The sequence below is a fragment of the Leucoraja erinacea genome, chromosome 37, assembly GCF_028641065.1.
Source record: "Leucoraja erinacea ecotype New England chromosome 37, Leri_hhj_1, whole genome shotgun sequence".
NCBI classification, from domain to species: Eukaryota; Metazoa; Chordata; class Chondrichthyes; order Rajiformes; family Rajidae; genus Leucoraja; species Leucoraja erinaceus.
This window is the reverse complement of record NC_073413.1, coordinates 8,086,332-8,099,053: the sequence shown is the minus strand read 5'-3', so window position 1 is coordinate 8,099,053 and position 12,722 is coordinate 8,086,332. Positions and strand designations below refer to the sequence as shown.

The 12,722-nt window shown below is 46.1% G+C and overlaps 1 protein-coding gene across 3 annotated transcripts in view; it reads right to left on the bottom strand.

Annotated features, from left to right (window-relative positions):
- LOC129713902 (tetraspanin-4-like) overlaps positions 1-12,722 on the bottom strand; it is a 33,703-nt gene that overhangs the window by 2,916 nt on the left and 18,065 nt on the right. For 2 of the 3 annotated variants that reach the window (XR_008726292.1, XM_055663279.1), the window contains exons 1-7: positions 7,880-8,050; positions 7,446-7,523; positions 5,178-5,369; positions 3,730-3,804; positions 1,974-2,075; positions 1,747-1,875; positions 1,517-1,600 (exon numbers count right to left, since the gene is read on the bottom strand). Coding sequence is in view for 2 of the 3 variants with exons in the window: in XM_055663279.1 (XP_055519254.1) it covers positions 1,517-1,600; positions 1,747-1,875; positions 1,974-2,075; positions 3,730-3,804; positions 5,178-5,369; positions 7,446-7,523; positions 7,880-8,020 (801 nt within the window). In the remaining variant the exon portion in view is untranslated. Of the gene's footprint in view, positions 1-1,516; positions 1,601-1,746; positions 1,876-1,973; positions 2,076-3,729; positions 3,805-5,177; positions 5,370-7,445; positions 7,524-7,879; positions 8,051-12,722 lie in introns of those variants that run through there. The other variant, XM_055663280.1, reaches the window with a different exon arrangement.

Here is a 12,722-nt window from a genome sequence, read left to right as displayed (position 1 = left end):
CTTAAAGTCCAAAAATCTAAATTCAAAAGCACTGAGGCAAAGGGTGGATTTATTTTGTTCCTAGTGTGTGTAGGATAGTGTTAATGTGTGGGGTTGGCTGGTCGGTGCGGACCCAGTGGACCAAAGGGCCTGTATCTCTAAACTAAACTAAGCATAGAGCCTAGATCGGGTAAGTATTACACATTGTTTCTTAAGGAACACTGGTGAATCAGATTTGGTTTTTTTTACAACAATCCAGGAATAGGGCAGAATGGATTGATTGATGGTGGGAGGTTGGTGAAGAAGGTAGCTCCAATAACCATAAGAAACTCCATACCATCCAGGACAAAGCACCCTAACTGAATGGCATTGGTACCCATCCAGCAGCCCATACAGTCACTCCCTCCACTCTTGTAACGTTCATCATACACAAAAGCACTCCAGTCACTCACTCAGCCTGTTCTAACATCATGTCCCAAGCTCACTATCTGTGCACGGAGATTGGAAAACAGTGGTGTGAGCTGTTGAGACAAAGTTAATTGATCGTTCTATTATGTCCTGTACCCCCTTTACCGAATTCTTACAAGGATGGTTTGACGCAACACAACTTTTGATTTAAATCCAACTAACTATGGGTGGGTGGGGGGGGGGGGGGGGGGGGGGGGGGGGGGGGGGGGTACGAGAGGCAAAGGGTGGGTTTATTTTGTGTGTATAGGAACAAAATAAATATCTCCACTTTTTTCTTTTTTTTCCTCTCTGTTTTTCCCCTCTCCTCTCTTACATCTTTATTGACTTTTTGGCCACACTACTTTGGTATTCTAGGGGTTCTATCTTTTCACCCATCACTTTTATCTCTCTCTTATTCTTTCTCTTTTCTTTTCCCTTATTTTCAAGTTAAAAGATTAAAATTGAAGCTGTACAATAATTGTATAATTGTACATACATAGAAACATAGAAACATAGAAATTAGGTGCAGGAGTAGGCCATTCGGCCCTTCAAGCCTGCACCGCCATTCAATATGATCATGGCTGATCATCCAACTCAGTATCCCGTACCTGCCTTCGCTCCATACCCCCTGATCCCCTTAGCCACAAGGGCCACCTCTTAAATATGGCCAATGAACTGGCCTCAACTACCCTCTGTGGCAGAGAGTTCCAGAGATTCACCACTCTCTGTGTGAAAAAAGTTCTTCTCATCTCGGTTTTAAAGGATTTCCCCCTTATCCTTAAGCCGTGACCCCTTGTCCTGGACTTCCCCAACATCGGGAACAATCTTCCTGCATCTAGCCTGTCCAACCCCTTAAGAATTTTGTAAGTTTCTATAAGATCCCCTCTCAATCTCCTAAATTCTAGAGAGTATAAACCAAGTCTATCCAGTCTTTCTTCATAAGACAGTCCTGGCATCCCAGGAATCAGTCTGGTGAACCGTCTCTGCACTCCCTCTATGGCAATACCGAATGTTTTATTCTTGAACAATTGCTTCTAATGAAAATAATTTTTAAAAATAAATAAATAATTTAAAAAAATATGTCCTGTACCTGTAGCACTGGGATGCAAAGTCCAAAGATGCAGATAGCCACAATGTTTTCCTTCAGCCACTTGATAACCTTGTCGTAGCATGGCTGTGGGCAGCAGAAAAGCAAGTTAAACCCATGAGTGAACATAGTCCTAAAGGAGCAGTCTATGAAGATGGATAGGAAATAAATGATAGGGACAGATGTGGTCAAGACATCTATGTTGCAGCCAGATGTATTAACTTTTGACTTACGTCTTTCCACCAGGTATCAGATGTGCTGGAGCAGTCGCTGACCAACTTGAAGCAGCAGGATGCAGGCACCTTTTTTCCATTCAGGACAGAAAACCAGTCTTCATAACTGACGACACCGCAACACCGGAACTGCGCAGAGAGAGGAGATGCACACACAGGGTTAGTGTCACTTCTGATCATATCCCTAACCAACGAGAATCGATGGGGATGTCCAGCAACTAACTTACATCTGTCTGCACGATGTCCCAGCCATTGGTTAGATCATTGTTCCCGGATGTGTTGTAGAACTGAAGACCTCTCTTCAGCTCTTTCTTTGCGTACTGGTTGATCTAGGATGACATCAGTTTAGTTTAGAGATTCCACGCCGACCCATTCACAGGAGTTCCACATGATCTCTCACTTCCCCACCTGCTCCCTCCACATTGGGGCAACTTACAGCGGCCAATTAACCTTCAAACACGTCCTTGACATGGAGGAGGGTAGAAACCAGAGCACTTGGAGGAAACGCGTGCAGTCACAAGGAGGACGTGCAAACTCCACACAGACAGCATCTGAACCCGGGTCTCTGGCACTGTGAGGTAGTAACTCTACCAACTGTGCCACCCTATTATAATGAATCGGTCTGGAGTCATTTGCTCCATGGCAATAGGATTCGATACCATTCTCCACTTGACTACCGCAGAGACAGACGTTGACTGGACTTGATATCGCATGGTGTGAGCCGATTAATCAGAATTAATCGCAGATACCAAATGTTTGGAGCCAATAAATAGACCTTAGCAAACCAGTTGTCTCCACTAACAGATCCTAGTTGATTAATCAAAATCTATAACAGAGCACAGCTGATCAATCGGTGACCATGCTGAGGAGTGGTGTCAATTTCTGAGGTTTGCACTGCATGTTATATTAGTAAAACCCAGAGTGAATGAGGGAACTCAGCAGGCCAGACAGCCTCTATGGAGGAAATAGACAGGTGATGTTTCAAGTCAGGACTCTTCTTTAGTTTGAAGAAGGTTCCTGTCCCGAAGCATCACATGTCCATTCCTTCCATGAATAGTGCCTGACCCGCTGAGTTCCTCTAGTACCTCGTCTTTTTACTCAAGATTTCAGCATCTGTAGTATCTTGTACGATACAATACAACTTTATTTATCTCAGGAGGGAAATTGATCTGCCAACATTCATAAAAAACACAAAACGCATGGAATGCACAAGAAAGTGACGAGCGGAAAGGCTTGGGGGATGCGCAATAATGGGGGGGGGGGGGGGGGGGGGGGGGGGGGAGTCAGTCTAAGTCTCCCCATGACAGAAGGGGGAGGAGTTGTACAGTTTGATATCCACAGGGAAGAAGGATCTCCTGTGGCGTTCTGTCCTGTATTTTGGTGGAACCAGTCTGTTGCTGAAGGTGCTCCTCAGGTTGACCAGGGTGTCATGGAGGGGGTGAGCTGTATTGTCCAAGATGCTCTGCAGTTTGGGCATCCTCCTCCCCTCCAAGACCACCTCCCATGAATCTAACTCCACCCCGAGGACAGAGCCAGCCCTCACGATGAGTTTGTTGATCTGTGTCTCCTTGTAATATTAGTACTTGGGTTGGCAAACCGCGAGGAGGTTGATGTTAAGGGGCTGTCCCACTGTACGAGGTAATTCAAGAGTTCTCCCGAGTTTCCCCTGATTCAAACTCGAAGAATTACGGTAATAGCCGTTCGTAGGTACTCGGGGGCCCTCGTGGAGATTTTTCACAGTGCTGAAAAAACTTCACGAGTTTCCGCGTTTCCCGAGTACCTGCCGTTAGCATTGCGAGCCGCTAAGAGACGCACACGAGCACCGACGTACCCGCTACGTATATTCTACCTACTTACCACGAGTTTGATTTTTTTTTAAAACTCGGGAGAGCTCTTGAATTACCTCGTACAGTGGGACAGCCCCTTTAGTGGTTTTTTGGCCGAACCATTGAAATGGACAAAATTCCTGAAATCGACACTTACTTCATCCTGGCAGCAGAGGAACAAGATTCCGACAATCATTTCAAGGAGGAAGATGATCAGGAGAACCACAAAAAACTGGAGGAAAGAGAAAAGCTTTTAGAGATCAGACTGGGAAAGTGAGTCTGGGCTTTTGCCCACCCCTCACTGCCCTTGAGCAGGGAGCTCGCTGGCCCACTGCAAGACTAAAACACATTTCTGTGTGTCTGCAGCCATATGTTGGCAGGGAATGCATATTTCCTCCCCAAAAATGAATGAATGAATTAATGGGCTGATAACTCTGTTATCAGACTTCAGAATGGCTCCTTCCTAAACCAAGGGTACTGTCCGATTCATCTAGACCCCAAAGTCCACATTGGAATTTGTATGTGCAACTGTTGTGCTAGAATGCTGAGAACTATATTCTGCACTCTGTGTCTCCCTTTTGCTCTGCCTATTGTACTTGATTCAGATTCAGATTCAGATTCAATTTTAATTGTCATTGTCAGTGTACAGTACAGAGACAACGAAATTCATTTAGCATCTCCCTGGAAGAGCGACATAGCACATGATTTGAATAAATAATAATAAGTGTCCGGGGGTGGTGGTGATTGGCAGTCACCGAGGTACGTTGTTGAGTAGAGTGACAGCCGCCAGGAAGAAGCTGTTCCTCGACCTACTGGTTCGGCAACGGAGAGACCTGTAGCGCCTCCCGGATGGTAGGAGGGTAAACAGTCCATGGTTGGGGTGAGAGCAGTCCTTGGCGATGCTGAGCGCCCTCCGCAGACAGCGTTTGCGTTGAGTTTGAGTTTGACTTGGTTGCAATTCTGTTTAGTGTTAACTGATTTAATTGGAAAGCATGCAAAATAAAGCTTTGCAATATGATACGATAGGAATTTTATTTATCCCAGGAGGGAAATTAGTCTGCCAACAGTCTAAGACACAGCAAGAAACATGAAACATCGAATTAGTCATGACAAGTCAAGAGAGTTTATTGTCATGTGTCCCAGATAGAACAATGACATTCTTGCTTTGCTTCAGCACAACAGAATATAGTAGGCATGAATACAGAACATATCAGTGTGTCCATATACCATTACATAAATATATACACACATCAATAAATAAGCAGATAAAGTGCAAATAAACAGATAATGGTCTATTAATGTTCAGAGAATTGTTTCAGTTGAGTTTAATAGCCTGATGGCTGTGGGGAAGTAGCTATTTCTGAACCTGGACGTTGCAGTCTTCAGGCTCCTGTACCTTCTACCTGAAGTGGGGAGATGAGTGTGTGGCCAGGATGGTGTGGGTCCTTGATGACGCTGCCAGCCTTTTTGAGGCAGCGACTGCGATAGATTAAAGTGTCGAGTAGAAAGTCCAGTGAAACTCCCATTTCACTGAACCTCGGTAGATGTGACAATATTACACCTAAACCTGCAGCAGTCTGAAGCCGAATGTAACCGTGTACTTACACTGAGCAGGAGACAACGGTTTTCAATCACAGCCCCGATGCAACCAAGAAATCCCACGATCATGATGACGGATCCCGCGGCAATGAAGAAATTGGCAACGGTGAGAGATGGGAAGGATGAGGAGAGAGTCACAAAGTTGCCCTGCGTAACCACCAGCCACACGCCGACTCCCAGAATCCCACATCCGCTCAGCTGTATCAAAAGGCAACAAAAGTGTGTTTATGTAGCACCTGAAACGTGGCAAATTCATCGTAAGAGCTTCATAAATAAGTCAGCAAAGACAATTTTACGCTGAGACACAGCTGATCAATGAAGGCCCGTGTTCCAAAAGTCTTCTTCACCACATTATCTACCCGCATCCCTCAGATCCAGGCAGGTGAAGACAAGGTTGTAAACACAGGTGTGATTAAAATGAGGTTTTAAAACGATTCAGGATCTGAGCAAAACCTGCATGCATAATCCACCCTGCATATAATTATATATATCTTTGCTCAAATTGTCTTGCATTAAAGGCCACCTGACCATTTGTATTTGTATCTGAAGAAGGGTTTCGGCCCGAAACGTTGCCTATTTCCTTCGCACCATAGATGCTGCCTCACCCGCTGAGTTTCTCCAGCATTTTTGTCTACCTTCGATTTTACAGCATCTGCAGTTCCTTCTTAAACATTTGTATTTCTAGCTGCCTTCTTGATTAGTAGGGGTGTCACGGGTTATGGGGAGAAGGCAGAAGAATGGGGTTGAGAGGGAAAGATACAATACAATACAATACAATTTTATTTGTTGTAATTTGAACCTCATTGAGGTTCAAACGAAATTTGGTTTCTGCAGTCATACACACAAGGAAAAGAACCAAGACACAACACAATTTACACAAACATCCATCTCAGCGCATCTCCTCCCCTGCACTCCCCATTCTCCTCCCGATGTCAGAGTCAATGCCCCTGGCGGGCGATGGTCTGTGTCCCGCGGTTATTAAAGCCGCGCCGGGCGATGATGTAAGGCCCCGCTCCAGGTACTCTTCAACCCCGCAACTCGGGCGGGAGAAGTCGCCGTTGCGGAAGCCCCGAAAAGCAGTCTCCCAGCAGGGACCCGCGGGCTCCCAGTGTTACTGTCTACCAGACCTGCGGTAAGCCTCCGAATCTCCGGGGTCGGGTCGCAGCAGCGCGCCACCACAGCTCCTCCCGCTCCGAACTCGGCCAGCTCCACGATGGTAAGTAGGTCCGCAGGCTCCACGACTGGAGCCCCAGGTCGTTCCGGTTGGAGGCCGCTCCACGGTGCTCAGCCCCAACGACAACGGAGACCCGACAGAGAAAAGGTCGGGTTCTCCTTACAGGGAAAAGATTTTAAAAGTTTCCCCCACCCCCCGCCCCCCACACACATACCCAGTTAAAAAATAAATAAAAACTACATTCAAACGAGACAAAAAATAATAAAAAGACAGACGGACTGCAGAGGCCGCTGCGACGTGAGTCACGCCGCCCACCCACCATAGATCAAAACAATTTCGACATGTTGAAAGTCCAACGGCGAACAGAACAAGGTACGACTCTTTGGGCGACTACTCACGGCCATACAGGGTTCGCCCCGCGACATGTCGCCAGGGTGCCGCCTGTATGGTCGTGAGTAGTCCCCTTAGTCGCCCAAAGAGTTGGAGCGTCTTTCTGGTCGCCGCTGGATTTTCAACATGTTGAACATTTTCGGCGACCTGCAACGACCTATGACGGGTGCCGGCAGTCACCGAAAAAGTCGCGTAAGTGGGACAGGCCCATAAAGCGCCCCAAAGTCTTGGCAGTTCAAGAGTCAAGAGTGTTTTATTGTCATATATTCCACACAGAACAATGAAATTGTTACTTGCAGCACTTCAACAGAATATGTAAGCATAGTACTCTGTAAACAATATAATAAATGAGAAAATATATATATATATACTGACCTTTTATATATATGTATATGTATATATAAAGTTCAGTGTATATATACTGAACTTTTTAATACACACACACACACACACAAACGAATACACATTAAAAATAACAAACAAACAATATTAGTGCAAAAAGTCTACAAGGCTCAGAGGTTATTTGGAGGTTGTCGCGTTTAATAGCCTGATGGCTGTCGGGAAGAAGCTGTTCCTGAACCTGGACATTACAGCTTTCAGGTACCTTCTTCCCGATGGCAGGAGTTTAGAGGGAGTTCAGAGGTCGTGCAGAGGCACAATGTCCACACATGGACAAACACAGAATTCACTGGAAAATAACCATCGCTTACCCAGAAGATAAGGTTGAAGATGAACAGTAGGTACTTCATACATTGCAGGCAATGTTGTCCCATGATGAGCTCTTCAACCTGACGAGAAGAGTAAAAATACAATGAAATAATACACCTTCACTGTGTTTCCCCTCACCAGCCATATTTTGCACAACAGAGTTCAGGGCATATGTAACTTTCACATCACTTTGAGAATCTAAAGAAGTACTTTTAGTCTGAAGAAGGATCTCGTGCTGGAAGTCAATGAGCAGATGAAACAACAAAGGGAAGAAAAACAGTGAGAAAGAGACTCACAGAACTCTAAAAGCCGGGGGGACTGACAGAACCGGTCAAAGAGGAGGATAAATGGAACTAAGATCAAAGACAGGAGAACTCATAGAAGTCTGGGTGAAGAAAGGAGGACTAAGGAAACATCTGAAGACAGGAAAACTCACCGAAGTCAGCCACAAACTCTCTGTGGGCAGCACAGTTGCCTCACAGCGCCAGAGACCAGAGAAGTGTTGTCTCAAGCTTTGATCCGGATCTCTGGTGCTGTCTGTGTGAAGTATGGGTTTGTAGGTTAATTTAGTTTCCATAAATTGCCCCTCGAGTGTAGGGAGTGGAGGAGAAAGTGGAATAACATAGAACTGGCGTCAACTGGTGATCGATGATCGGCACGGACTTGGTGGGCCGCAGGGCCTGTTTCCATGCCGTCTCTCTCTCTCTCTCTCTCCAACTGTGAAGTTTGGGAAACTCGGGTGTAGGTCTAATTAGAATTCACATAAAGGACTCCCCTCGAGTGTAGGGGTGTAGGGGAGAGAGAAATGGGTGGTGATAACATGTAAAGACGTTGGTAAACCATGGTACACCAGTCATTGAAGGTAGGCATGGAGGTGCGGCAGGCAGTAAAGAAAGCGGATGGCATGTTGGCTTTCATAGCAAGAGGATTTGAGTATAGGAGCAGGGAGGTTCTACTGCAGTTGTACAGGGTCTTGGTGAGACCACACCTCTCTCTCTCTGCAGTCTTGGTCTCCAAATCTGAGCGAAGGAGATTATTGCCATAGAGGGAGTGGTCGAAGGATCACAGACTGATTCCTGGGATGTCAGGACTGTCTTATGAAGAAAGACTGGATAGACTTGGAAGACTCCTAGAATTCAGGAGATTGAGAGGGATCTTAGGACTCATCAAAATTCCGAGGGGTTGGACAGGCTAGATGCAGGAAGATTGTTCCCGATGTTGGGGAAGTCCAGGACAAGGGGTCACAGCTTAAGGATAAGGGGGAAATCCTTTAAAACCGAGATGAGAAGAACTTTTTGTCACACAGAGAGTGGTGAATCTCTGGAACTCTCTGCCACAGAGGGTAGTTGAGGCCAGTTCATTGGCTATATTTAAGCGGGAGTTAGATGTGGCCCTTGTGGCCAAGGGGATCAGAGGGTATGGAGAGAAGGCAGGTACGGGATACTGAGTTGGATGATCAGCCATGATCATATTAAATGGCGGTGCAGGCTCGAAGGGCCGAATGGCCTACTCCTGCACCTAATTTCTATGTTTCTATGTTTCTATGTAAAGATAGTAAATGAACAATGGGGGAAATGTAAGGGCGATAGAGTGTGGTAATGATGGGAGATGGTGCGAGGGTGAAGTATGAGGGTTGGATTGTGAGTCCTCAGAGAGAGGGAGAAGCAGAGTGATGGGAAGAGGGACTTCACACAGAAATGGAGAGAGGGAGCAGGGTTGATAGAGTGATGGATGATGGAGATCTGGTGTACGGGATTGCGGAGACAGAATCTAAAGGATGATGAAGTGAGTGGGGGAAGAGAGTCACGGGGAGAGCAAGTCTACAAATTCATCAGTGGATACACACAGAATGCAAACGAGCTTTAGTCTTTGCCCCCCAGGGCCCTTTCACAAAGTGCACTCATTCTGTGGCCTTTTACCATATTTGTGTATGAAGTAAAACTCTGAATCGTCACATGAGGTCTGTTACCCATTTCCTCTGGAATGTGATGGAATTTGCTGGAATTCCATTAAGAACTACAAGCTAAACAACAAGGCACGCAGATTAATCACAGGGACACACAATACAGTCACAAGGTCACGCTCAAAGAACGGTCAAACATTCAATCTATCTTAGCCTTCATCATCGTTCCCTAACATGAAAATGATGTTGTACAAGCAATTTGCTTTGCTTTCCCCCCATTTTATAATAAGCTTGCCTCACTCTTGCCAGAATACAATTCCGTTAGTACTGGTAGCTTGCCATTACCATGCATTAAAGTGCAAAGCATTTTAACATAGTGAAACAGCTCAAAGCTAGAGAGAGAGAGAGAAAGAGAAAGAGAGAGAGAGAAAGAGAAAGAGATAAAGAGATAAATAGAGAGAAAGAGAGTGAGAGAGAGAGAGAGATGGAGAGAGAGATGGAGAGAGGTTGGGTTGGGACGGGACTCTGGAGGCTGGATCCTTGGAACTGAGGACACTAACAAGTCTATAAAAATAACCTATTAGCACGTGCAGGCAGAGGAGATTAGTTTAACAGCTTTTTTCCACGAGTTGTAGCTCTACTCAATAACCAAAAGTCTGTAGCCGCCTTTTGCCCTGGTATTTTATTTCATTCACATGTTTAAACTATAATATTTTATCCTTAATGTTTTAATCTTAATAAACTGCTGACTGTATGTCGTGTTGTTACTTGCGAGCGGAGCACCAAAGCAAATTCCTTGTATGTGCATGTACTTGGCCAATAAACTTATTCATTCATTCAACTTGGCATCATGAATGGCACGGACATTGTGGGCCGAAGGGCCTGTTCCTGTGCTGTGCTGTGCGGTTCCATTTTCTACATTGACTGTGACTGGTTCCCACATGCGAGCGCTGCCTCCTGCCACAAAACTGCAAGGAGCAGAGCACACACTGTCCAAGGTATCCTCAGTTAACCCCAGACCCTTTGCCCACTATCACAAACTGAAAGCAGATTGCCAATCGAGTCCTGGAGTATGACAGAACAAAGATCAACGTGACCCAGAGGTATGATCTTCCAATATCACTTTATTCCTTGGAGCGCAGGAGGCTGAGGGATGATCTTATAGAGATGTTTTCAAAACCATGAGGGGAATAGGCAGGGTGAACGCACAGGGTCTTGATCGCAAGAAGGGGAATCAAGATCCGGAGGTTTAAGGAGAGAGGGGAAAATTTAATAGGAACCTGAAGGATGATGTTTGCATGGTGCAGGTGGGTGCATGGAATGAGCTGCCAGAGAGTTAGTAGCTGTGACTGAATGACAGAGGGATATGGGCCAAACGAGAGTAAATGAGACTAGCTTGGATGAGACATTTTTGGTCGGTATAGACGAGTTGAGCCAAGGACCCATTTCCGTGATGCATGGCTCTAATTAAACAAGCCGTCCTTCGCTCCATAGATGCTGCCTCACCCGCTGAGTTTCTCCAGCATTTTTGTCCACCTTCGATTTTCTAGCATCTGCAGTTCCTTCTTAAACTCCCTTGTGATCCCTCTGGTTTATGGCCATGTCCCACAGTACGAGTCCATTCCAAGAGCTCTCCCGAGTTGAAAAAAAAAACTTGCAGTAAGCACGGAGAATGAACGTAGCGGGTACATCGGAGCTCGGGGACGTCTCTTAGCGGCTCGTAACGCTAACGGCAGGTACTCGGGAAGACTCGCTAACGGCAGGTAAGCACGGGAAGACTGGTGAAGATTTTTCAACATGTTGGAAAATGTCCACGAGAGCCCCGAGTACCGACGAGCGGCCATTACCGTAAATCTCCGAGTTCGAATCAGGGCAAACTCGGGAGAGAGAGAGCTCTTGGAATGAACTCGTACAGTGGGACAGGGCCATTACTGTCTGCCAGGCCGTCACATCCTCAGTGCTGCGCCGAGCGAGTGATGTAATGTACTATGAAGGAGACGGTAAACTGAGGTGGGCTCACTCAGGTGAAAGATTCCAGCGTGCCATTCTGCAGAGGGATAGAGATGATCCCCCCAGCACACGCGTCAATATTTCCCACTTCATCGCATTACTCTGGAGGTGCAAGGGAACTCTCACCAATATTTACTTCATCAACGTTGGGAGCCGGCTGTGTGCAAGTTGGCTGCCACATCTCATAGATCGCAGCAAGGTACAAGATGAGGCTATTCCAATCTTGTGAAAGATATTACACAAAAATAACCTCTTTCCCCGTCTGTTCACAGTCTCAGTGTTTGGAACAGTGTTTGAGGCACAGACAAACAGACTGGTGATTCACCAGTTCAGCACAAGATATGACTCACAAGGCAAGCTGGATAATAAACCTCTCAGAACAGTATTACTGACAACACAAGACCCATCTGAGTTAAAACTTGGGCCAATGGTAACCTGTTTGATGATGATGGTGATACACTTTATTGTATCACCATCATGATGGTCTCGACCTGAAACGTCACCCATTCCTTCTCTCCTCACCCGCTGAGTTACTCCAGCATTTTGTGCATACTTTATTGTCACATGTACCTAGGTATAGTGAGATTCATTGTTTTTTACATTCAAAGAATGCCTAAAGAGTGAAAAGACACAAAAATATTCCTTGAGTAATGTTGGTTCCATCTTCATCCCACCCCCACCCCACCCCAGGTCCCCCTTTGTTCTCGACACCCCTCCCTCTTTCTTTCTCGGGGGGGTGGTTCCATCTTCATCTTCCCATCCCCCCCCCCCCCCCCCAGTCCAGGGTCCCCCTTGTTCTTGCCGTTTCAGGACAAGTATATTATGTATTGTGGAACCAGTGTGCTGTGTGGTCAGATTGGCAGTAGACTAACAACTTGAAGGATTGTCCATTCAAACTCTGCCTTCCAATTATCTCTCCCGAGGAGACATTGAAGCGGACTGACTAAGCCCGCTGGATCTGAGAAGAATGAGAGGCAATCTCATGGAGGCTGGCGGGTGGGAGAGTTGGGATCGACGGATCAAGGCATCATGGAGTCCGTTTACAACCAAGGAGGAATTTTGGAATCTCCGGAATTCTAAACCCCAAAAGGCTCAATGTGTCTCATTAGTGAATACATTGAAGACTCAAATCATCACATTTTTTGGATTTGCCAAGCATGAAGAGTATGTGGATGAGATTAGAAAGTGAACTGGGATGGCAGGATCAGTCATGATTTTATTGAATGGCGGATCAGACTCAAGTAGCTGTACAACCTCCTGCTCTTCCTATTTAGACAGCATATGGGATGCTTTGGTAGACACAAAATGCTGGAGTAACTCAGCGGGTGAGGCGGCATCTCTGGAGAGAAGGAATGGGCGAAGTTTC